At 40.8% G+C, this 25,847-nt stretch overlaps 2 protein-coding genes across 5 annotated transcripts in view; one reads left to right on the forward strand and one right to left on the reverse strand.

Annotated features, from left to right (window-relative positions):
- Positions 1-6,047: 6,047 nt before the first annotated feature.
- Positions 6,048-23,354, reverse strand: THOC7 (THO complex subunit 7). The gene is made up of 8 exons (XM_054034450.1): positions 23,208-23,354; positions 22,359-22,476; positions 19,229-19,356; positions 18,768-18,854; positions 15,252-15,309; positions 7,855-7,921; positions 7,639-7,708; positions 6,048-6,425 (listed from the first exon to the last, which is right to left on the reverse strand). The coding sequence occupies exons 1-8, from the start codon at positions 23,224-23,226 to the stop codon at positions 6,358-6,360; spliced, it is 615 nt and encodes a 204-aa protein (XP_053890425.1). The 5' UTR covers positions 23,227-23,354; the 3' UTR covers positions 6,048-6,357.
- Positions 23,355-23,381: 27 nt separating this feature from the next.
- ATXN7 (ataxin 7) overlaps positions 23,382-25,847 on the forward strand; it is a 133,347-nt gene continuing 130,881 nt past the window's right edge. For 3 of the 4 annotated variants that reach the window (XM_054034446.1, XM_054034449.1, XM_054034448.1), the window contains exon 1: positions 23,382-23,466. The gene's annotated coding sequence lies outside the window, so the exon portion shown is untranslated. The remainder of the gene's footprint in view (positions 23,467-25,847) is intronic. The other variant, XM_054034447.1, reaches the window with a different exon arrangement.

A 25,847-nucleotide genomic window follows, 5' to 3' on the forward strand; every position in this document is an offset into this window, starting at 1 on the left:
AGTGGGATGCTCTCATAGCACACTACCGTGGCAGCCCAATTAATGTACCTACCTGCATAGACCATAGCCTGCAAGGTCTTAGTTGGAGGATAAGGGGTATGTTTAGCCCCCAGGCAACATCATATGTACGTGCCACGTTATGAACAGTAACTGAACATATGTCTCAATTACTTCACTGGAGAGGAGTAGTAAACACCACCCAGCAGGTGCCATGGAGGTAAAGCAGCAGAACACTGCTAGTATCCCATCTCCTTGTGCCAGCTGCTTCAAGGTTGTAGCACAATTTATCCCTAAATTATGAATAAGAGTTTCAGCAGTGGCAGGTCAAGGTAAACCAAGAACAAATGCTTGAAAATAAGAAGATGAGGGAGGAATGAGAACGTATTTTTCTATTGGTGACTTGCTTTCTCTCTATGCTGCATATTCAGTGTCTAATGCTTTTTACATATTGGGTATTTCCCATTTTATAAGAAATACAACTTACAGATACCATAAAACAAAAATAATTCTTTTAGACCTCCCAAAGCCACACTAGCTAGCCTTGTCTGAATACATTTTTTGTTTTCAGGTTCCTTGTTTGTCAAAAAAGAAGAAAAAGAATGAGCGGAAGCTGCAGTATCATTCAGGTGTGACAGCTGGAAAGCTTCAAATGCAGGTATCTGTAACAAAAATAATTAGTAATCTCTCTAGTGCAATGCCACGTATCTTAAACCTGTGTTTTTGCAATTTTCTTAGATGTAGCTTCAAGTTACCATAGATTCATGAAGGGGCAGTGATAGTATCACTTGGCACTGGTGTCACCATGACCGCTTATTCTGTCAGTGCATGAAGTTACATCACATGCTTGTTCTTCTTTCTAAGTTAAAAATTCTGCCCATGTTCCCTAGCTATGCCTAATATTCAAATTGCGCCCCAGGCAGTTTGCAGTAGAATACAACAACTTATTTTTTAATTTAAAAACAAACCCCCCTCGTGTAGGAAATATCAGCTTTATCCCTTCTAAAAATCATTGTGGTGTTGTCTCCTCTGTTTGGTATTCAATGTCTATGTGACGGTGGGACTAGGACGTAGTATCATGGCAACACACAGTCTACCACCTCAGAGAGAGAAGCACAAAAAGCAGGCTAGAATGGTAGGAATAATCTCCATTTTAAAAAATGTAGTATAGTGTGTAGCTGGGATCCCAAGTGCATTTTATATTTGTACATGTGGAAGCCACTCAGGTAAGCAACATCACAATGGATAAGTTTCCAGAACAAGGGCAGAGAGGATCTCATCTGTGCTTCAACAGTTCACAGAAGGAGGAATTCAATCAGAAGAATAAGGGGGGGTTTCAACTACATATTCTCAGGATAGTCATGGCAGACTGGAACTGAAATGTGTTGCTAAAAAACTGATGCCACGGAAGTAGGTTTAGGGTTTGTCTACACGATGTGGTAGTTTGCACTTGAGTGGTGTAAATTCTAGTGCACACTAATGTGTTGTGTACTAACTGGCCTGTGTGGACGCTGCTGTCACACACTAAAAGTTGCCTAGTTTACTTTAACGTAGTACTATTTGAAACGGTAGTAAATGTAGAAATCAGTTGGTTATCTTAACTGTGACACTAACTCTCCCTAACTAAATCTAGTTATAACATGGTGGCTCCTTATCCCCACCAATCTTTTGTAGATGACTTAAATAGGGACTCTTGATTTTCTTGGAAGGTAACTATTTCAACATTGCATCACCATAAATTGAATTAGAAAATGTAACTTTACTTACACCTATACTCAAACCACTTATCTTCTGTCCAGCATCCAGGAATTTGCGGTTCAATCTGTACACTAGATTGTTTCATTTTAATTTGTGTTCCACACCAGGTGGATGATCGCTTAGAAAAAGTAACGGAAAAGTCCATAGATTTACTGGCCCAGAAACATGCAGAATTCCAGCAGTGAGAGTTTCTGGGAGAGGAGATACTTCAATCATCTAAGCATTTTCAATTGGCTTCTAAAAGAACCATGAAGACATATAAACTAAAACATATGCATTTCCCATGCACATGCTGTTGCATAGACCATTTTTAAATAGTAAAAGCAGTTAAAATTCAACATACTAGCGTAGTGAGAATGATCTATATTTATAGATAGGGCCTTTAGTCTACAAAAGATGCCAACTTGCTTTACAAAGAACAGATGAGCCTTGCCAATTTTCAATCTCCATAATTTGTGTATTGAAGACAGGGGTCTTCCACTGACTTCTTAGCAATGATTGTACTGCAGTGAAGTTTATTACTAAGCGTTGTTGCTCTTTCACAATACGCTACAGAATACTTACTAATTCATATACTATTAGGAAACAATAACTGAACTATACTAGTCAGAACAAATTATTCTTTAAGTTAGTGTCTCTTTAAAAAAAATTAAATCTGACTTGGTTTTGTTCTTTAATTTGCAAAATTCAGTAACTAACAATAGGTAACCCAGTCAATATTTCAAGTTAAAGTTCTACTGTGTATGTTTTACATTAGCAACTTCTAAAAAGCAGCTGGATACAGAATGTTACATGGTAATTAATATTATGTAATGGTTTTGGACAGGAATAGAATATTTTAATCTTACAAGCTACAGAAGAAAACTAAATGAGCAGAATGTCGTTACAAAAGTTGGAATTTGGCCACGACACCACTGTTAACACTTTTACTCTTGCAAAAAGTGCCATGACCCCTTCAGCGATCACACAAGATCAAGACAGCCTGTAGAAAATGTTTTCACCCCTCAGCTCACAGAGAGCCAAGAAGCGATAATGCCCTCAATTGCTATACTGGGATATTAGCTCTGTACTAACCCAGGAGGAAGTGTCAGATTCATTAATGCCACATTTGATAAGGTTCTCCTAGAATACTCATTGATAAATTTAATTTCTGCAAGGAGAGAATGAATGGAAACACCTGTAACTGACTGATTTCCATGTCAGCTAATATATTGGATTTTATATTATATTGCAACTAACTAACTGAGGTCATGTATATTATAGATTTTTTTTTTTTAAACTTTCAATTACTGTTGATATAGTTAAATCAGGTCAGACTCTGAATGCAAATTGTATTAGATCCTCTTCATCCTTAACTGTGGTAATCAAATTATATTAAGTATCAGAGTAACAGCCGTGTTAGTCTGTATCCGCAAAAAGAAGAACAGGAGTACTTGTGGCACCTTAGAGACTAACAAATTTATTAGAGCATAAGCTTTCGTGGACTACAGCCCACTTCTTCGGATGCATATAGAATGGAACATATAATGAGGAGATATATATACACACATACAGAGAGCATAAACAGGTGGGAGTTGTCTTACCAACTCTGAGAGGCCAATTAATTACGAGAAAAAAAAAAAAAAACTTTTGAAGTGATAATCAAGCTAGCCGAGTACAGACAGTGTGATAAGAAGTGTGAGAGTACTTACAAGGGGAGATAGAGTCAACGTTTGTAATGGCTCAGCCATTCCCAGTCCTTATTCAAACCGGAGTTGATTGTGTCTAGTTTGCATATCAATTCTAGCTCTGCAGTCTCTCTTTGGAGTCTGTTTTTGAAGTTTTTCTGTTGTAATATAGCCACCCGCAGGTCTGTCACTGAATGACCAGACAGGTTAAAGTGTTCTCCCACTGGTTTTTGAGTATTTTGATTCCTGATGTCAGATTTGTGTCCATTAATTCTTTTGCGTAGAGACTGTCCGGTTTGGCCAATGTACATGGCAGAGGGGCATTGCTGGCACATGATCTATGCCATCATGTGCCAGCAATGCCCCTCTGCCATGTACATTGGCCAAACCGGACAGTCTCTACGCAAAAGAATTAATGGACACAAATCTGACATCAGGAATCAAAATACTCAAAAACCAGTGGGAGAACACTTTAACCTGTCTGGTCATTCAGTGACAGACCTGCGGGTGGCTATATTACAACAGAAAAACTTCAAAAACAGACTCCAAAGAGAGACTGCAGAGCTAGAATTGATATGCAAACTAGACACAATCAACTCCGGTTTGAATAAGGACTGGGAATGGCTGAGCCATTACAAACGTTGACTCTATCTCCCCTTGTAAGTACTCTCACACTTCTTATCACACTGTCTGTACTCGGCTAGCTTGATTATCACTTCAAAAGTTTTTTTTTTTTTTTCTCTTAATTAATTGGCCTCTCAGAGTTGGTAAGACAACTCCCACCTGTTTATGCTCTCTGTATGTGTGTATATATATCTCCTCATTATATGTTCCATTCTATATGCATCCGAAGAAGTGGGCTGTAGTCCACGAAAGCTTATGCTCTAATAAATTTGTTAGTCTCTAAGGTGCCACAAGTACTCCTGTTCTTCTTTATATTAAGTATGTTACTTAGCCCATAAGCACTGTGGGTGTTGGTTGTGTCTATGTTGTGGGAGCATAGCACTATGGGGCCTGGCTACCTGGTTCCTAGAAGTGAGGTTCTTACCCACGAAAGCTTATGCTCCCAATACTTCTGTTAGTCCTAAAGGTGCCACAGGACCCTCTGTTGCTTTTTACAGATTCAGACTAACACGGCTACCCCTCTGATACTACAATACAGTAATTCCTCAATGACCGCTGTAGTTCTGTTCCTGAAAAATGCAACGTTAAGTGAAACAACGTTAAATGAATCCAATTGTCCCATAAGATTTAATGTAAATGCGGGGGGTAAGGTTCCAAGGAAATTTTTTGGGGGCAGACAAAAGGCATTATACTGTATACTGTACAGTGCTGTACTGTGGTGGGGAAGTGCCTCTGGCTTACCCCACACAGGCACAGCCCGCTGCAGGCAAGGATGCTAGGAAGCACCTTTACAACAGCAGCAGCAGCTTCCCCGGAGGACAGGCTTGGATTTTGCAGGGAATGCTCCAAGCCCGCCTCTTCCTGTCCCCGCTCCACTCCAGGCCCACCTCTTCCCATCCCCACTCCACCTCCTCTCCGGAGCACGCCATATCCCTCCCCCCCCAAAGTCCTGTTTGGCGGCGCTTCGGACTTTCTGGGTGGGAGAGGGAGGAGTGGAGATGCAGCGCTTCCCCACTCCTGCCCCTCCCTCCCAGAAAGTCCTAAGCACGAAGTGCTGGGAGGGAGGGGCAGGAGTGGGGCCCCGCGTCTCCACTCCTCCCCCTCCCTCCCAGCTGTTTGGCGGTGGGGGAAGCACCGGGAGGGAGAGGGAGGAGGCGGAGAAGCGGAATTTGTGCCATGCTCCCTTGTAAAGTCGCTGCTCTTCCACAGAATCTTACAAGCAGGCAGCCGAACGACGTTCTAAGGGAGCATGGCACAACTTTAAAGGAGCATGTTCCCTAATGGAGCAGGGACGAAACATTGAAACAACGTTAAGTGGGACAACGTTAAATGAGGAGTTACTGTACCAATAAATAGTAGCAGTACAATAAAGGCTTGTCTATATGGACAGTTAGTTTGCAGCAAATCTACAGCATGAGCCTGCTGTGCGCTAACTGGCCATGTGCCCCCTGCTGCTGTGCACGACAAGGTCCATCGTGCGCTTTGATCTACTTCCATTTCAAAGTCGAGCAGATGAAAGTGGACCAGGGACCTTTTAAGTGTGCCGTAGCAGGGTCCACGTGGCCAGGTAGAGCACGATAGGCTGTCTGTTTACACTCTAGCTCACTGCTCACTAAACTGCTGTCTAGACACGCCTTAAGATGTTAGTGATTTAAAGCTGTTGGTGACCCAACTTTCATATACTAATGTGAGCTGATTCTTAAGGTTTATAGTGTATTTGAAACGAAGGAGTAATTACTAACTCTCATTGGTGGGTTCTAAAATGCACTACACATAGCTGCTACTCTGGAAAACGACAAGTAAACCATTTGGTCCAGACTTAGATCCCAAACCTGCATCTGGGTCCACTAGTGTGGACTCCTGCATATGAGTAGAGGCTACTGGCATGACTGTGACTGCACGCAGGTACAGGAATCCTGACTGGTGGGCTCAATGCAGGATCAGGGCCTTAATACTTTATTGTAAATCTAGGTTTTTAGCCTAAAAAGAAAAAAGAGAAAATTATTTGTAAACACGTTTTATTTCCAACACTGTTATCATCGTCGCTGATTACCGTACAGAAACGTTTCACTCTGCAACTTAAAAGCCTAAAATATTTTCCTAGTTCACAAAATATAAAGCTTTTTGTATTAAAACAAACACAGTGCCTGGCCACACTTTGTCTATGAAGGCTTTTTACTGATCAGTAACTGTCTTACTGTAGCACTAACAAAACAAGTATTCATACAAATTCACAGAAGTGGCAGCAAGATTTTATTTCTTAAAAAAAGTTCAAGAGCTATGGAAATTCTCAGGTAAGTCCAAAGTCTGTCTACTGTTTAGTCTCTGCTTCCATGTGAGTTTCTTGGGATTCCTCTGCTTCTGAAAGTTTTTCATCATCTGAAATTTAGATTGTGTCTGTTATTCAAACATGCTCAGATTAGACTTGATATTTATATATAAACTGTACTGGAGAATGTTATCCCAGTTAAAAATCTTTTGTGTTAGTGGGCTTAGATCTGTGGTTTAGCGCTGCATTATACAGAATATTAAATAACTAAGACTGTGACACAAAAAAGGGAAAACACACTAATTCAAAGCTAAGGCTGACATTTGCCCCTGAATTGGTTCTGTTTCAGCTACTACAGCAATTAGTGTTTGTGTATTTGTATATGAAAAATCCTGTAATATCAATGCACAAAGTTTATGTATCAGCTTCCATTACTCATGTCCTTGCTTCTCACCTTCTGAACTCTTATCAGAGCAGTACTAATACCGGACTCATTTAATGCTTTTCATCTGCACTTCCGCTGTGAAATTTATTAAAAACTTCCGTGACAAAACTGTAGCCTTAGTATGCCAGATATTCAACCTTGGAAAGACAGGAACATGTCTTGTTTGGAATAGGTACATATCTGGCCTCAGAGTATACTATATGAAGATTATATCAGAAAGAATTGTCTAGTGATTAAGGCGCTACTGTGGGAGTCAGGAGACTCAAGTTCAATTCCCTGCTTTGCCACAGACTTCCTGCATGTCCTTGGGAAAGTCACCCAGTCTCTCTGGGCCTTGGTTCCCTATTAATTTACCTATGTCACAGGGGTGTTGTGAGGATAAATACAGTATGGATTGAGATGTCCAACACTACAGAAATGGGAGCCATATCAGTAACTTAGATAGAGACCATTTTTGGTTAGTTCAACAAATATTTATGAACATATTTTTATATTGTGGCTCTGAAGGGTAACAGATGTGTCACTATTTTTACAATCACATTTCAAAGGAGTTTATTAAAAACTATGAAAGGTTTGCCCCTACTCTACTCCATCATAGCTGGCTCTTAGAATAAATTTTGAGAAGACTTTTTTTATTTTAGAAAAAGATTCTCTGACTTAAGTAGTGCTGAATGCAGTAGTTTAATATAGGAAATACAGATACTACTACAACTTTAATAATTTCAGTGCTAGAAGGCATTACTTTGTATACGCTAATTGGAAAAAAGACATTCCGCTCCCCTTATTCATGGAAATCGTCTCACTGGCTATAATAGAACTACTCCTGAGTAAGCAGAGGAGAATTTGACCCCATATATTTTCATTTAGGAACCACTTACTTTCCAAAGTTTGCTGAAGTTCATGGATGGTACTCAGAAGCACATGGAACTGCTTTCGTCTCAATTCCAGCTAGAATGACAAAGAACACAACCCACCAACTAAAGTATGGCCAATTAAGTGAGTATATACATGAACTATGAAGCTTTCAGTAGATTTCTCATAATTATGTTCATATGAATATAAATATAGATACCAAAATAAAAGAATACTCCTACCTTATCTTCAACATTTTCTTTAATGTGAGAAAGATGTTGAAGTTCTTTTCCCAAAGCTTCTAGCTGCCTGCAAATAAATTCCAATAATTGTCACAGTACAAACAGTGTAATAACAAATTACACACAACTTTTGTGAATTATTAAAAATAACTGAATCATTCTCTGTGGCTTTGCTAAAATACTGGATTGTCTGATTAAAAATGCCTGGAAATGGAAGAAACAAACTCCACAAGATACCCCTGATATTTTCACATGAATGCACTACTTCATCAACTCCTGTGTCTTACAAGAGCAGTAACAGAAGGGCACAGTGGAGCATATAAGAAATAACTACATACTCCATATAGGAACACAAGAATTGCCAGAATGGATCAGACCGAAAGTCCATCTAGTTCAGTATCCCATCTCTGATAGTGGCTGGAGCCAGATGCTTAGTTTAGGACATAGCATAAGAACCCTGCAATAGGCATATGTGGAATAATCTGCCATCCCCCGCCATTAGGTCTCACCCCACTCTCTAATAGTTAGAAATTGGCTTAAGTCCCAAAGCACAAGGTTTAATATTCCTTCCAAAAAAATGGTGTGGTCATTAATTATAACTCGTGATATTCTTAATCCATATACTTTTTTTAACTGTTAAGTTCTTGGCTTCAATGACTTCTTGTAGCAATGAGTGCGACAGCTTAAGACGTGTGAAAAAGAATTTCCTTTTGTTGGTTTTGAATTTCCTACCTTTCAGTTTAATATGCCTCCCTATTCTTGCATTATATGGGAGAACAGAAGCTCTTGCTCTACCTTCTCTATAACACTTACTGTTTTATGTACTTTTGTAACGTCCCCTCTTATCCATCTCCTTTCTAAACCAAGCAATCCCAGCCTCTTCAACCACACATCACCCGAGAGTTTTTCCAGGCCTTTGGTCATGTTTGTCACTCTTCTCTGACCCTCTTCCAGTTCTGCGATATCCTTTGTGAGATCAGGTGACCAGTATTGCTAGGACAGTGCACCACTGACGAATACAAAGGCATTATAATGCTTTCAGTATTTATTCTCCATCCCATTCCTTATGCTTCCTCACATTGTTTTTTCTGTCAGCAGTTGGTCCCGATTACGCAGTGTATAGTGATTTCCCAGATCCCCTTCCTGGGTTAATGCAGTTAATTTAGAACCCCGTAAGAGATAAGTAGTTTACATTTTTCCCCTTCAATTGCCTTTATCAACATTGAATTTTATCTGCCATGGTGTTGCTCATTCACCTAGCTTGTTTAGGTCTTTTCAAGTTCCTCATGGTCTTCTCCGGTCCTGACCATCTTGAATAACTTTGTCATCTGCACATTTTGTTACCTCTCTACTTACCCTCCACCCCTTTCCAGATATATTAAACACTGGACCTAGTCCTGCCCCTTGAGACTCCCGCTGTTAAACTTTTGCCATGATAAAAGCTGACCATTTAATCCTACTCTTTGCTTTCTCTCACAGACAGTTTTTGATTCAAGAGAATACTTTTCCTCTCACCTATGAGTACTGAGTTTCTCTAGTAGCCTCTTGTGAAGGACTGTGTTGAAGGCCTTTTGCAAGTCTAATTAAATCAGGAGTTCTCAAACTGGGGGTCGGGACCCCTCGGGGGGGTCACGAGGTTATTACATGGGGGGTCATGAGCTGTCAACCTCCAACCCAAACCCCGCTTTGCCTCCAGCATTTCTAATGGTGTTAAATACACCTCTACCCTGATATAACGCTGTCCTCGGGAGCCAAAAAATCTTACTGCGTTATAGGTGAAACCGAGTTATATCGAACTTGCTTTGATCCGCCGGAGTACACAGCCCCGCCCCCTTGAAGCGCTGCTTTACCACATTATATCCAAATTTGTGTTATATCGGGTTGCGTTATATCGGGGTAGAGGTGTATATAAAAAAGTGTTTTTAATTTATGGGGTGGGGGGCGCCCTCAGAGGCTTGCTTTGTGAAAGGGGTCACCAGTAAAAAAGTTTGAGAGCCACTGAATTAAATTGTCAACCGGTTTCCCTTTATGCTCTACTTTACTGACATGTTCAGAGAATTCTAAGTGATTAGTGAGACCCAACTTTCCTTTGCTGAATCCGTACTGGTTAGATCCTATTGGATCATGACCTTCTAAATGTTTTGGTATTGGTTTTAATTATCAATTCAACCAACTTGTCAGGTATGGACGTAAGGCTTACAGGTCTATAATTAGCCAGGTCATCCCTAGGGCCTTTAAAGTATGGGTACAACGTTTGCCACACTTTGGAACAGTAGCTTTTTTAATGAGAGATTTACACATTTCTGTTAGCTTAGGTATGAAATAGCTGACCTGCTGCTTCTGAACTCTTGGATATCTACCATCTTGGCCTAGTGACTTACTGCATTTTAAATTATCTATTTGCTCCACTACCCCTCTTCCACCATATCAAATCTATGAAGGTAACTCCTCTTTGTTACCAGGAAATATCAGGTCTGGGGCAGAAAGTTACCCAACATTGTCTGTGGTGAAGACTGATGGAAAGTCATCAGTTTTCTGCTCAGCAATGTTTTTATTTTCCTTAATTGCTCCCTTTAGCCCGGATTCTTTTGCAGGCTTCCTGTTTCCACTATACTTTAAAAAGTTCTCGTTGGTTTTACGCAGTGAGCCATTTGTTCTTCAGACTCCTCTTTGGCCCTTCTAATTTCCTTCTTTCTTAATGCCTGCTGTAATTCATGCTCCTGTTTTATTATCAGCAGTATTATCATAGTGCCTCAGAGCCCCAGGGACTATTGGTTTCACTCGGGTTAAATTTTCCAGATTTTGAAGGCAATCTCCTTGGCTTGAACAGCCTCTTGAACTTTACCATTCAGCCACAATGGTTTACACCGTGGTCGGCAACCTTTCAGAAGTAGTGTGCCGAGTCTTCATGTATTCACTCTAATTTAAGGTTTCGCATGCCGGTAATACATTTTAACATTTTTAGAAGGTATCTTTCTATAAGTCTATCATATAACTAAACTATTGTTGTATGTAAAGTAAAGAAGGTTTTTAAAATGTTTAAGAAGCTTCATTTAAAATTAAATTAAAATGCAGAGCCCCTGGACTGGTGGCCAGGACCCTGGCAGTGTGAGTGCCATGGAAAATCAGCTCGCATGCCGCCTTCGGCACGCGTGCCATAGGTTGCCTACCCCTGTGTTACACCTTGCATTCCCAGTTCCCTTTTTGTTCAGCAATACATGACTTCAGCCTTACTATTTTTCTAAGCTGTATCCAAGTTACGTCTAGGGATTTTTACTTCCTTTACTTTTCGCTCTAGGGCCTTTTTGACTAACTTTCTCTCTCTATTGAAATCTCCTTTTCTAAAGTTTAGTGTCACTTTTTGGTAGTCTACCTGCGCTTTGGATGTTGAATCTAATTATATTGTGGTCACTGTTACTAGCTCACTTACTGTCACTTCTTGAATTAGATCCTATGTGCTTGTGCCTAGTTTAGCTGTCTTAACAAACAATATTCATTTTAATATGGCTAAATGTAAGTGTATACATCTAGGAACAAAGAATGTAGGCCAGTTACAGAATGGGGGACTCAAGCCTTGGAAGCAGTGACTCTGAAAAAGATTTGGAGGTTGTGAAGGATGCTTAGCTGAACATGAACTCCCAGCGTGACTCTAGAGATCAAGAGAGCTAATGTGATCATAGGATACATACCTCTCTACTCCTACTTGAGATTTCCCTGTTTATGTTACCTCTATATTTGGCATTGTTGTGACCACTGCTGGAATACTGTGTCCAGCTGTGGTGCTTGCAATTCAAGAAAGACGTAGATAAACTGGAGCAATTTCAGAGAAGAGCCATGAGAATGATTACTGGGTTAGAAAACATGCCCTAGAGTGAGGAGGTCTTTGAGTCTGTCTATGTAGCTTAAAGAGAAGTTTAAGGGGTGACTTGCTTACAGACTATAGGTACCTACATAGGGAACAAATATTTAATAACGGGCTCTTCAATCTAGCAGAGAAAGGTGTAACACAATCCAAAGGCTGGAAATGAAAGCTAGACAATTCAGACTGGAAAAGGCATAAATTAATGGTGAGAATAATTAACTACTGGAACAACTTCCCAAGGGTCGTGATGGATTCTCCATCACTGACAATTTTTAAATCAAGATGGGATGTTTTTCTAAAAGGTATTATAGGAATTATTTCGGGGAAGTTCTATGGACTGTGTTATACCAGAGGGCAGGATAGACGATTGCAGGTCCCTTCCGCTCTTCAAATCGATGACGATTAAGTCAAAAACAGTCTCTCCTCATGTCTGCTCTAGGATTTGGAACAGCTAGTTCTAATAACTTACTGTCAAGAAATTATTTCTCTAGACTTGTGTCCCATTGTGCCGTATGACGAGTATATGTACACGCACAATAAACCAGGATCTTTTTCCAGACTAATTTTTCTCCAGCTTCTGCAGCGATTAAGAGTACCATGAAAACAGTTCTGTTTCATTAGCTAAGAGCCTTTCATTCAACGAGTCTCCTGATTTAAGATTGGTGGTTCTTGGCTTGTAGTATTTGGCTTTGTAGCAATTTCTATAAGCGTCCATCAGAAACAAGAGAGCAAATAGGCAGCAGGTTTAAAACAAACAAAAGGAAGTGTTTTTTTTTTTTTTTTTTTTTTACAAAACACACAGTCAACTTATGTAACTCCTTGCCAGAGGACGTTGTGAAGGCCAAGACTATAACAGGGTTCAAAAAAGAACTAGATAAGGTCATGGAGGATAGGTCCATGGATGGCTATTAGCCAGGATGTGCAGGGATGGTGTCCCTAGCCTCTGTTTGCCAGAAGCTGGGAATGGGTGGGGGATGGATCACTTGATGATTACCAGTTCTGTTAATTCCCTCTGGGGCACCTGGCATTGGAAGAGAGGATATTGGGCTAGATAGACCTTTGGTCTGACGCCGTATGGCCACTCTTATGTAATATGATCTTGGTGGTTAAGGCACTGGACTAAGATTTAGGAGACCTTGGTTCAATTCTTATCATGTTCTTACTGTATTAATTTGAGCAAGTCATTCAGTCTCTAGGTCCCAGTTCCCCACCTGTATAATTGAGATACTAATCCTCTCTCATTACCCTAGTCTGTCTCTCTTGTTTAGAGCATACATTCTTCAGGGCAGGGACTCTCTCTTCCTATATATTTGTACAGGGTGTAATACATAAGATGGATACCCCATAGTAAGGCCTCCACATATTTCTGTAATACAAATAATAGGAAGAGAAAATGACGTAAAGGAAAGGGCAGAAAACCAAACTTGATAAATACGATTGCTGCTATCTATGGATTTGCTAAGGACACTTGTGCTCAGATGACTGACGTGTAAGGTAAATAGAGTGGCTTCCTTCCAAGAAATATGCATGGACCTTTTAACTGTTCCAGCTGATTTATTTGAAAAACTAAAGCCACTTCTGACATCTACATATCAGAAGCTTTCTAGTGATGAGTGGCACGACGACTGGTTAAATAGGAAATTTCTATGCTGCATGCAGTGTCAATTTTTACACCAGCTCAAAAATATTAACCTAGTAGTTGTATTTTCTAAAGTCAGACAATTATAGATCTTCCATTTGATATGGAAAATCATGAAACATGGAATGACAGCTTCCCTTTGTAATTTAAAGGCAGGTGGCCAGAGTAAATCAGATATGTTAAGTATAAGCAACATTCAAGTGAAAACACTAAACTATAGTGTTCCCACCCAGTGCCTGTCATCTTTAATCAAGTTCAGAGGACAGTGCTAGAATATTTGAGACTGTGAGGTCAAAACCCATCCTCCTCCTTGATCAGTACTAAATATCCGATTTTACAGATTTTGGTCCAAATTCAGTTATCACATAACCAGTGATGTAAGTTACAGGTAGGGTAAGTTGGACAGCTGGAAGGTGTCAATTGCCTGATTGGAAAATAACTACCCTGTTTCCCCGAAAATAAGACAGTGTCTTATATTAATTTTTGCTCCCAAAGATGCGCTAGGTCTTATTTTCAGGGGATGTCTTATTTTTCAGAAATGAAAAATGCCTTATTATCGGTGGATGCCTTATTATCGGGGAGGTCTTATTATCGGGGGGGATGCCTTATATTACGAGAGGCAAAACTGTAAGTAGGCCTTATTTTCGGAGGATGTCTTATTTTCGGGGAAACAGGGTAGTAATTTATAAACGGAGTAGGTGGGGCCATTGTAGGAAAAGGCACTAACAAGATCACTCCATGCATCTGAAGAAGTGGGTTTTTTTACCCACAAAAGCTTATGTCCAAATCAATCTGTTAGTCTCGAAGGTGCCACTGGACTCCTCGTTGTTTTTGTGGATACCGACTAACACGGCTACCCCCTGATACTAGGAAGATGTAAAACAAAGTAGCAGAGGCTTTCCTGCTACTCATTTATTTCATCCCTTTTGCCACATATGTTACATGTTCTGCACAACTACTGAATTCCAAACTGGTGACAATCACGTTACTTTGCCATTACACCCTCTTTTTCTGATCAACCTGTCCGCAGTGAGTTTGGGCCTAGACTGCACCAGCCTGCAGATCGGAGTTTCACCCACTAATATATAAATAACATTTCAAATACAAAATAATGGCAATACTTTTGAACAGAAATGCATGGAGGTTAATTAAAATATTAAGGAATAAACCTGTTAAAAGAAAGTCACCACATACCAACCTTTAAACATAGAAACATTGCAGCCCTTTTGAACAAGCAAATGAAGAATATGGTGTACAAAAACCTCCACCAATAGTAGTATAAAAAACTTAGCTTTTAAATGTTTGTTATAAAATCAAGTGAACCCACTTGAATGAAGAGACACTATTTTCTATGCAATAAGCATTAATTGGGATACTTAATGAACAACACTGAGTTAGCTTACAATTATCTCACCCTCAATATTAAACAACTTGAGGTCCATTTGAATAGGTATGGTGTGCAAAGTTTGCACAAGTGAAGATTACAAATGAAAAAAATGACTAAAGGGTTTTTTGCATCTGTGCAAAAACCTGTGTAAAGAGAACGTTTTCCATCGTAATTAACAATATAGAAAGAATCTCCATAAATGGTTAAGTCTAGGTCTGTGGCTCATATGTCACCTATGAGATGGGGCTCTACCCATCTTCTATCTCTTTAGACGTAAAAGTAAGTTTGTTTCCAAAACATGAAACCAATTAATGTAATTTGTTCTGTCGCAAGAATCGAAGCACCTCATGAATGAGCAACAATATTTTGCAGAGTAGGTTAATTAATAAACGAACCCTCTACAATATGGAGTAACTGATTTAAATGCTGAAGATCCATAATAAGATAATTTATGTTAAGTGACGGAACAGCTGTTGGCTTATGTTCATTTCAGTCAGCCCTATACTTACTTCAATGTTTCATGTCTGTCTGGATGGTGCTGTATCACTTTAGCCAATGCATCATATTCTGAAAGGGGAAAAAAAAGCAAACTTTTAAACTCTTCTGGATAAGGATTTCTAGAGCCTGATCCAGTCAATAGCACCACTCATAGTGGAAAGACCCATGGTCAGTACTAAGGGTTTGTAGGATTGGGCCCATAAATACAATGGTAGGTAGTTTATTGAGTCTAGTAATTTTTCACTACTGTTCAACGCTTATACCTATTTGTTTTGTAAGTATAGTTTACTGTGTACTTTAAATATACATGGTTTCTGACTCTTTATCTTCAAGGCACGTGTTAGATAAATACCCAACCACATCTATGGTTTTAAAACTGATGGTATGATACTGTATTTAAGCAATAGTCTTGTCTTGTAATTAAAGAGCAGAGCTACAGTCACGTGGGCAACTGTAGCCTGGCCAGTTTATCTACAAATTCACATGAAAAAACTTTGTGCAGTGTGTGTATAAAGTTTTCATCAAGAACTAGAGGGAACATGGCACAAGCAAAAACTTTAACATAAGAATAAAGGTCCGGCAGGGACCTCCTGGATCATCAATTCTCCTGCTCTTATAAGCAATCCTATCATAAAATCCTATTCATAAACTGAATGTCATTCCTTCGAGGGCTAGTAACCTAACTCCCAGCCTAAATCTAGACCTAGTCCTGCAAGGTGCTGAGTGTCATGAATTTCTACTGAAATACATGGGAGCTAAGAGCACTCAGAACCTTGAGTTCAAAATTATCCAGCTAAGAGATACTGGCAAAAAAACTAATTTGAATATATCTTTGCCTCTGAGTAAGACAAATGTACTGGGTTTTTATAATCCTGTTTACTCATCTTTGACAAAGAAAGATTCTTATTTCCAATAACTTCTAGTTTTGTACCTTAGCACAATGCTTTAGTGTACAATATTGCAGGGGAATGGTTTAAAATGTTTCCACTAAAATTATGAATATATTCCTTTTTATGAGACGTGATCAAATGTACATCTGGGAACTCCTCAGATGTGGTTTGTACGGGGAGAGTAACTGACTTGTTGCTGGCTCTGTGTGTGTGTGTGTGTGTGTGTCAGTCTGGATTTTGGCCCCAGTCCTACATTGGAAATCACATGGGCGCGCTTGTATAGTTCTCAGTGCTGGATAAAGGCCTTGAAGAGGAAAGGCTGTAATGCTTCCAAGGGGAACCCAGAGGTATGAGGCACCTCGCTACCACCTGCGCTTAATAAGAGGAAGCCCTGTCTATGCCTGCTGTGAATCAGCTCCCTGAATCAGCGTCTGGCGACACAAGCACTGCCTTCCAGGCCACCTCTCCGTGTAAAGGTTAGCAAAAAGCCCACACAAACTCCCAAGTCCTCCAGCACCTCTGGGGTGCTCAGCGCCTGTTCCATTGAACACGTAGAGAACTCGGATTCGCTACTCCCGAAAGAAAAGTACACCCCACCTTGCAAGATTCAACCCAGGATTACTTCAAACACAGCACTTATATTTACAACGAAAACAAGAATAAGTTTATCTATCATCAAAGAACAGAGATTCAAGTGATAGAAAGTAAGAATATTGGAAACAAATGGTTATAGATAAAACAAAATCTTTCTAGAGCCTAAACTTAACCAACAAGGCATTCCCCTATCTCCTACAAAACAGCTTACCCCAAGTCCTTTCCTCAGCATTTTCAACCAGTTTGGCTAAGTTCCCATCTCCTAAGATCAAGCCCCCTGCCGGCTTGTCCTCATAGATTGAATAACTGGGGGTTCATCTGCACCCCACCTAGTTTCAAAAGTTCATTGTCTTAGTGATAAATAGGATAACCCCTGCTATTTTTTTCTTGCAGTCTTTGCAATCTATTAGCATTTTGCTCAGACTGAAAATAGGCATCCACTGTGAACTATACAATACTCAATTTGCATGTGACCAATCAGGGTGAGATAAGCATCTCTGTCCCCCTGCCTGACAGGAGGATGTAGACCAACTTTTGGTGACTACCTTAAGTCATACACCTAGAAAATGTAATTTTTACTATATACATAACTCTTTACATATTTTCCATCTCTCTCTCTCTCAATGAAAGCCTGTGTCACCCTGGTCATCGTAAAGACCTTCTATCAGAAGACTGTAGATACTACAGAGTATGTAGGTATCAGGCCCAGAGTCACTCTGTAACCCTTATGTACCCCTGTGTCCTCTATCAGTTGGCATTAGGAGGTCTTTTAGGTCACTCTGGATAGTCATAAGTAGAGCCCTGCACGGATACAAAAAGGTGTATCCGCATCCGATCTGCAAAAATTTGCGGAGTGGGCAGCAGGTAATTGGGGAGAAGTGGGGCTGGAGGGGGGGGGCGCTTTGGGGGCTTGACACAGCCCTGTGCACTCCGCGCCTGCTGTACCTCCTTCCCCGCTCCAGGCAGGGAGGCTACAATTCTGGGTCCTTCTATGCAGCACTGCCTTTCCTGTGGGGGGCTCGGACACCCCTACGCAACTGCGGCAGCTCTCAGGCACACAGCCATTGCCGCCGACTCGTTTAAAGAACAACCCCACATTCAAAATGGTGCTTGGATCACTCCCTTATGGGAGTTGTAGTTTACCATCACCCTCTGAGCAAACTGGGGACTACAACTCCCAGAATGCCCAGCACACTCCTGCATGATTCAGAGAGCAGAGGTGTTTGGAAAGTACAAGAAAACTAGAATATACTTGCACATCAACATAGGACTCCCCCTGTCTTTCCCTCCCTCCAATAATGTCCACACCCTAAAAATTTCAAATGCTATTCATGAAAAGTAATTCTGAAATATAAACTAGATTTCTGTTTTGACATTAATACATTCACAAAACAAACTACTGTAATTTCTTGGAACAAGCGCGCTCTAAAAATAGCTGGTTTTTTAATTTATTTCTTGGACTATGCATAAAACCAAGTCCATCCTCAAAACAACAAATCTTTGCTTTTAGTTTTTCAATATCTGTCCAATTTTAGCACACTTTGAAGATGAAGAATACTAAGATCCCAATTTAGCAAAGACTTAAGCACATGCTTAACTACACATATTGTGAGTAGGCCCATTAAACTGAATGTGATTATTTAGTGTGTATATGCATCCGAAGAAGTGGGCTGTAGTCCACGAAAGCTTATGCTCTAATAAATTTGTTAGTCTCTAAGGTGCCACAAGTACTCCTGTTCTTCTTTTTGTAAAATGAAGCATGTTCATAAATCTTTGGAGGATTGGGGTCTAAATACTCATCCCAAATTGGTTAGCCACTACTGAGTGCATTTTTTAAAAATTTTACTGTTACTGAATTATACCTAAAAAGTAAGAATCTAACAAATCAGATTTTTTCCCTTGATGGCTAAACCTCCTTTTTGCTCAGAATTGGACAATGAGCAAAACTGACAAATCTAAAACCAAAAGTTGGAAGTATTTAAATTTGAAATAGTTAGGCAACTTTAGGTACAGGCATTTGCTCCAGCTAAAGTAACACCTTACCTTGGCGATTTTTTCGTATTCTTTTTGCTTGCAGGATCTGCTTTTTGCATTCAGCAATTTTCTCATGTGCTGCAGCTATACTATTTTCTTTACAAAAAAAACAACAACAAAAAAAATCCCAAAAGGTAAGATGAACAGTATTTGACTCAAAAGTACTTTTAAGTGTCAATAAGCCAATTTTCTAAACTATAGTGTCACAGACTTCAAACCTATGGCCCCACTGGAAATGTTTATTCCCTTTATAGAATGGTATTCCCTTGTGCATTTTGAATTTGTATTTTAAATACTGGCAGGATGCTCAAAGCCGGAGCATGGGTGTTTTTCATTAAAAACTGAAATACATATATTTGTAGAAACAGTAGACAAATGATGCTAAATCTGCCAGAAATTGTCTCAAACTTTAATACTAGACTGCCTTACAGATGATACCACAAATACTCAGTAAGTTTAGTTCTCTTTACCTATGTCTTTGTAGATTTTTTCATAGTTCTCCATTTCTCTGAGGTTCATATCATAGACGAGCAGAGTTTTTCCCATTGAAAATTCACATTGTGATAAAGTGCTCAGCATGCGTTGGTACTGGCTGTATCTAAAGGTGGACAAGTTGTTATTAAGCAGTTAAATTTTTTTTAAAGGAAATATTCATTTACTATTACAATGCCATGGAAGACTAAATAGCTCATGAAATATAACAGCAATTGAAGAAATGTAATATTCCAAGCATTTAATGTATAATTCTTGAAAATTTAATTATACATATACCATAGTGGTTAACTAAAGCATTAAGTCTTTCAGTTTATTTTCAGGATGCCAAATGGGCATTAACATAATAGACGCAATCCATGGGTGAATCTAAGTGTCTCATTAGAGAAGACTGCTTATCTACTGAGATTAGTATTTAATATTTATATTACAGTAATATTCAGAGGTCCTACTTGGATAAGAGTTCCACGGTGCTCCTGCTATAAAAATGCATATGAGGACAGGATTTCTGCCCCAAAGAGCTTATATCTCTGTATAAAGCAGATACATAATTTTATAGGGGCGTTCTGGAATTTATATCTAACGATAATATAACAATGGAACAGTACAGAAATATTTATTGTAAAGCAAGTTCCTTGCTCCACAGATACCTACTTTCCCTCACAGCTATCGGATGCTTATTTTGGTAAGTGGAAGATGCAGGTTTATTTAATTTGTGTGTGTCACATTTTCACACAGGATTGCTTTATGTTGTTTGCTGACCTTTAGCATAAATGCAATTCTTCACAAGTCAGACCATTGAAGTTCTATGGAGATGTTTTCCAATGGTTAATAGTTTAATTTAAAACTTGTGTCTACTTTAAATAGATTTGATTTGCAATATGGATTACTTTGTCAATTCTCTTTTACAGTCTTTCCCTGAACACGCTTTCTGGGGAATGCTCATACAGTCATCCAAAAGACGACTTCCTCCAAGCATCTAGCTTTACAGTGTTCTCTCTAATAAAGCCCTCCCCTTCATTTTGAATTGAGTTAATTTAATGGGCTTTTTCTTTGACACATCGTTTTACAGAGGAACAAAAGCAACAGACTGTCTTCTCCAGGACACACTTTTTAGTTATCCTCTACTACAGCTGCCGGTTGCTGTAAAACCAGTTGCAATAGGAGAAAGATTATAACAGTACTGAGCTTCTCTCAATAATGCTTAAGCAATGGCATAGATTCAATATTACCAACCCAAAATATTTTAAAAAAATCATTTAAATTATGAGATTTTTTTAAAAGGGATTTTTATTTGCCTTCTGGTTTTTGAGTGCTTAAAGCACACACTTTTCTCTACACCAATGAGGGCTAGATACTTACTTAAAAAAAAAAAAAAAATGAAAGCAGATATTCTCATCTAATCACTTGACTCCAAGACCTGGGGCTTTAAATAAAATACCGATATCACGGAAGTTGGCAAAAAATGGCTACACAATGCTAATTATCTTAGCTATGTGACTGCTGCAGGGTTTGGATTGTAAACAATGCATGGTCATATTTAAATGTAACAAAAATAGGTCTGTCAATTAAATTAAAAAAATGAAGTTGAACTTAAAAATATAGAATTATGTATAAAAAATAACTGCAATCAAAAATAAAATAATGTAAAACTTTAGAGCCTATAAGTCCATTCAGTTCTACTTCTTGTTCAGCCAATCGCTCAGACAAACAAGTTTGTTTACATGTGCAGGAGATAATGCAGCCCACTTCTTGTTTACAATGTCACCTGAAAATGAGAACAGGTGTTCACATGGCACTGTTGTAGCTGGCATCGCAAGATATTTACATTCCAGATGTGGTAAAGATTCATATGTCCCTTCATCTTCAACCACAATTCTAGAGGACATGTGTCTATGCTAGTGAGGGGTTCTGCTTGATAATGATCCAAAGCAGTGTGGACCGACGCATGTTCACTTTCATCATCATGAGTCAGGTGTCACCAGCGGAAGGTTGATTTTTTTTTTTTTGGTGGTTCAGATACTGTAGTTTCCACATCAGAGTGTTGCTCTTTTAGGACTTCTGAAAACATGCTCCACACCTCGTCCAGCTCAGATTTTGGAAGGCACTTCAGATTCTTAAACCTTGGAGGGAGTGCTGTAGCTATCTTTAGAAATCTCACATTGGTACCTTCATTGCATTTTGAAAGCTCTGCAGTAAAGTGTTCTTAAAATGAACAACTTGTGCTGGGTCATCATCCGAGATGGCTATAACATGTAATATATGGCAGTATGCGGGAAAACAGAGCAGAAGACATACTATTCTCCCCCCCCAAGGAGTTCAGTCACAAATTTAATTGACGCATTATTTTTTTAACGAGCGTCATAATCATGGAAGCATGTCCTCTGGGATGGTGGCTGAAGCATGAAGGGGCATACGAATGTTTAGCATATCTGGCACGTAAATATCTTGCAACGCCGGCTACAAAAGTGCCATGCGAATGCCTGTTCTCACTTTCAGGTGATGTAAATAAGAAGCGGGCAGCATTATCTCCCATAAATGTAAACAAACTTGTTTGCCTTAGTGATTGGCTGAACAAGAAGTAGGACTGAGTGGACTTGTAGGCTCTAAAGTTTTGCATTGTTTTGTTTTTGAGTGCAGTTACATAACAAAGAAAAATAATCTACATTTGTAAGTTGCACTTTCACCATAAAGAGACTGCATTACCGTATTGTAAGAGGTGAATTGAAAAATATTTCCTTTATCATTTTTACAGTGCAAATATTTGTAATAAAAATAATAATATAAATTGAGCACTGTACACTTTGTATTCTGTTTTGTAATTGAAATCAATATATTTGAAAAGCATCCAAAAATATTTAATAAATGTCAATTGGTATTCTATTGTTTAACAGTGCAATGAAAACTGTGATTAATCGTGATTACTTTTTTAAATCGCAATTACTTTTTTGATTTAATTGTGTGAGTTAACTGTGATTAATCAACAGGCTTAAATAAAAATATATATTTTAAGATGAACTGCATGGTTTTTCAAAACGAGCTTTGGGATCTAAACATCTGGTATGTAGACAACATTGCTTTAAAGAAGAAAAACAGAGAATGAAATACCCCTCTTCTTGAGATCCAGAGTTGCACCATTTAATGAAGCTCTTCACTAACAAATTAATCCGTCTGTCGTCGCCAGCACCATCTCCATCAATTAAAAGTCGTTTACGAATAACTTCATCTAAAATAGAGGAAGATCATTTTTTAAACACATGAACTCTGCTGTTAACAGTAGATAAGTTATGGTGACGATAGATCCCTGGTTCAAGTTTTATCCTGATTTCAATGATAGCCCTCCCATTACAGCCTGGCTCTGAAGTGAACATTTCCTGTAGCAGCCAGAAGGATTTTTGGTATAGCCAAAAAAAACCCCACACAACCCCCCAAAACAGCACGCCCTTCAGTTCCCCAAATTGAAAGGGTCTCTTGAGTGGGGGGAATCAGGACTAGGGAAGCCTGGAGCCCAGTGTAGGGGGGTAGCTCTGGAGTGGAAAGAGGAGAAGGGCCCCAGACCTGGGGGGAGAGGTTGTGGAAGGGGAAGGGGGCATCGGGAGAAGCCTGGAGCCCATAGCTGGGTGGGGAGGGGTGGAGGACAAATTGCAGGTGCGAGGGGACGCGAGTAAACACAACACTGGAGTGTGGGGGGGTCTCTCTGGGACTGAAACGCAGGACTGGGGGGCACCCCAGGGAGAGGGGACGTGGAGGGGCCCCCGGCCCCCCAGGCTCCGGGGTCTCTGGAGAGCAGGGGGAACCCGAGTACAACGCTGCGGGGCCCGGGTCAGGAGCCGAGAGGAGCCCCGGGCTGTACGCGAGGCGGAGGCCCGGCCCGGCCCGGGAGGGGGATGCTCCGGAGGCGCGGGTCTGGGGGCTCGGCTCCGGGGGGAGAGGCCCGGGCCCGGGCCGGGCTCTCACCATCGGTCACGGCCCCCATGGCGGCGAAGGCGGCTGCGGGCGCTGGAGCCGGCGGGGCGGCGGCGGCAGTGAGTGAGGTCAGCTTCCCACAATGCAGCCGGGTAAGCGGCAGCCATGGAGGCGGAGGCTGGGGCCTGAGCTGCTCCCTGCGGACCCCGGGCCCCGCTCTGCCGCGCCACCGGCTGGCGGGGGAGAGGGCGGGCGAGGCCTGCCCCCCGCACGGAACCGGCCTCTTGCTCGCCGCGGGCAGCCTCAGCAGGTGAGGGGCGGGCGCCAGGCTCCACCCCCGCTCGCCGGCCTCGTCCTGCCTCGCCCCTCGCTGTCACCTTCCCCGGCTGGCCCCCATGGCCCTGGCCCCTGGCCCCTGGCCCTGGCACCGTCCCCTTCCTTTGCCCTCCCTCGCGCCCCCGTCCCTGGCGCCGTCCCCCTCCGCCCCAGCCTTGGCGTCGTGTCCCTGGCGCCGTCCCCCTCCGCCCCAGCCTTGGCGTCGTGTCCCGGGTGTCGTCCCCCTCGCCGTCGGGTTCCTTGCCCCGTCCCAATCGTCTCCCTCGGCGTCGGCCTCGTGTTCTGGGTGCCGTCCTGACCTTCACCTGTGGCGTTGACATCGTGTCCTGCGCACGGTCCCCCTGGCCTCCCTTGTTGGCCTCGTGTCCCTGGTACCACCATGATTTTCTGCCTCGGGGTTGCTTTTGCCATCGTTTCCCAGGTTGTTGCTGCTGCCATTTCCCTCATCGCAGTTGCCTTTCCCATCATTCCCCTGGAGGTGATCGTTTCCGTTATTCCCCATGTCACCGTCCCCACCAGTTCCACTCTTTCCATTGGCATTGGCATGACCATCGTCTCTCTAGAACTGTCCCAGCTCTCACCCCATTTCCCGTCTTCTGGCTGCCGAGGCCATTGTTTCCCTCATCACCTTTGCTGCTGTTTTACTCATCGCTACCCGTATCCCTTACCACTGTCGCCCTTGTATTTGTGCCACCCCTACAACTTCTAATTCCTGGTTGGGTGTGAATGATCCTCTCTTAGCTCATTGAGATCACATGGCCAGTACCCACATTGGACCCTGTTCTCATCTCTGAGCAGGTAGTGCCCCATAGTGTCAATGTTAATTTTATAACGTAATATGGTATCAACAATAATAACAATCTTCCCCCTGCCTGTGCCAAGAAGGACCAGACATCTAAATCTGGAAGGATTCTCCATTCATAGTCCCAGCTGGCCCTACTGAAGCCAGGGTTTCTGAGATAGCTGCTCACCCACCCACTGGTGCTGTCTCCAGCACTTTGCGTACCCTTTTACTGACCAACTAAGTATCAGTTTGCAGTGGGAACAGAATGCCCACACTAAAGATGTTCACACCAAAGCAGAAGCCATCTCTTTTTTTAGCATGGCTGGCAGGGCCTCATTGCTCTGTAGAGCAGCTCCCTTCAGACCCAAGCTAGGTTCCAGCAAAAACATAGAGGAGAGATCAAGGGGATGGAGAGGTTAGGGTTTTGTTGATGCCATATGGTGAGCTTTAGCATGTGGAAACACAGGCTCTGACATTGCAGCAACAGCATAGTGAACTGTAGCAAGTGGCACTGTTAATGTGGTATATTTTAACAAACACACGTGTTTCAAGAGTTTTAGTGGGCTTTGTCTGGATGGTCTAATGCACAGGGTTTTTTTCCCCATAGTTTTCTCTTTTCATTTTGACCATGATGCGTTAAAAAACTTATATGCTTGATGGGTTCTTTTTTATGCTCAAAACATTTGTTTTTCTCACCAGGGTCAGTCTTTTGTTTTGACATTGTTGAAAGATGTTTTGTAGTGTTTTGAAAATTGATATCAGAAACAGTGAAGTGTGTGTGCACTGTAATGTTTTGCAGTTTCCTGGTTTAAAGGTGAACTTGCTTAAGGATTCATTTTTGCTCCTGAGACTGGCCTTTAATAGGTACATAGGAATTGCCATACCAAATCAGGGAAGTGCCTATTTAGTTCAGTATCTTGTTTTTATAGTGTCTAGCACCAGATTCTTCAATGGAAGGTAAAAGAATCCCCATAATTGACAATTGGTTTCTTCCTAATCCTAAGTAATTAGTGGTTGGTTTACATCTTGAAGCATGAGTTTAGGTTATGAGATATTACAATGATGAGTGACAGCAGAGGAAATCTGCATAGATAAGTCATTTCAATCTCTTAAATTTTCTATATTATTTTATGTAATTGTGGATGGTCTTATTATTCATATAAGTATCTAATCCTTTTTTTTTTAATTGGGCTAGTTCTGGGCCTCAATAATACTTCATGGCAATGAGTTCACTGGTTAATTTTGTGTGGTTAAAAAAAGCACTTCCTTTGATCAGTTTTGCATTTGTTGCCATTTAATTTCATTGGCTGCCTCTAGTTAAACTGTCTGCTTTGTTTTTTAAGGCACCTATCACCCTGATCTTGTTTGAGTATTATGAGAAAGGATAGATAAGAGTACCTGATTAAACTTCTCTAAACTGTTCATTATTTTATATACCTCTATCTATCCCCCCTTCTTCATTTCCTCTGTAATCTATATTATTTTAAACATTTTAAACTCTCCTCAGTCCTTCCATGACTGTAATAATTTCTGTATCCCTTCTCTGGATGCTTTCTATTTCTGCTATGTCC

This window comes from Malaclemys terrapin, chromosome 7 (assembly GCF_027887155.1).
Source record: "Malaclemys terrapin pileata isolate rMalTer1 chromosome 7, rMalTer1.hap1, whole genome shotgun sequence".
In the NCBI taxonomy this organism is placed as follows: Eukaryota; Metazoa; Chordata; order Testudines; family Emydidae; genus Malaclemys; species Malaclemys terrapin.

Bases quoted from the DNA above. Each gene is read 5' to 3' on its own strand.
- THOC7 (XM_054034450.1), bottom strand. The intron at 7,922-15,251 runs GTAAGTATAGGG...ATTTATTTGCAG, and splicing joins GACAGACATGAAACATTGAA to GCAGCTAGAAGCTTTGGGAA. The intron at 7,709-7,854 runs GTAGGAGTATTC...TTGTCATTCTAG, and splicing joins AAGAAAATGTTGAAGATAAG to CTGGAATTGAGACGAAAGCA.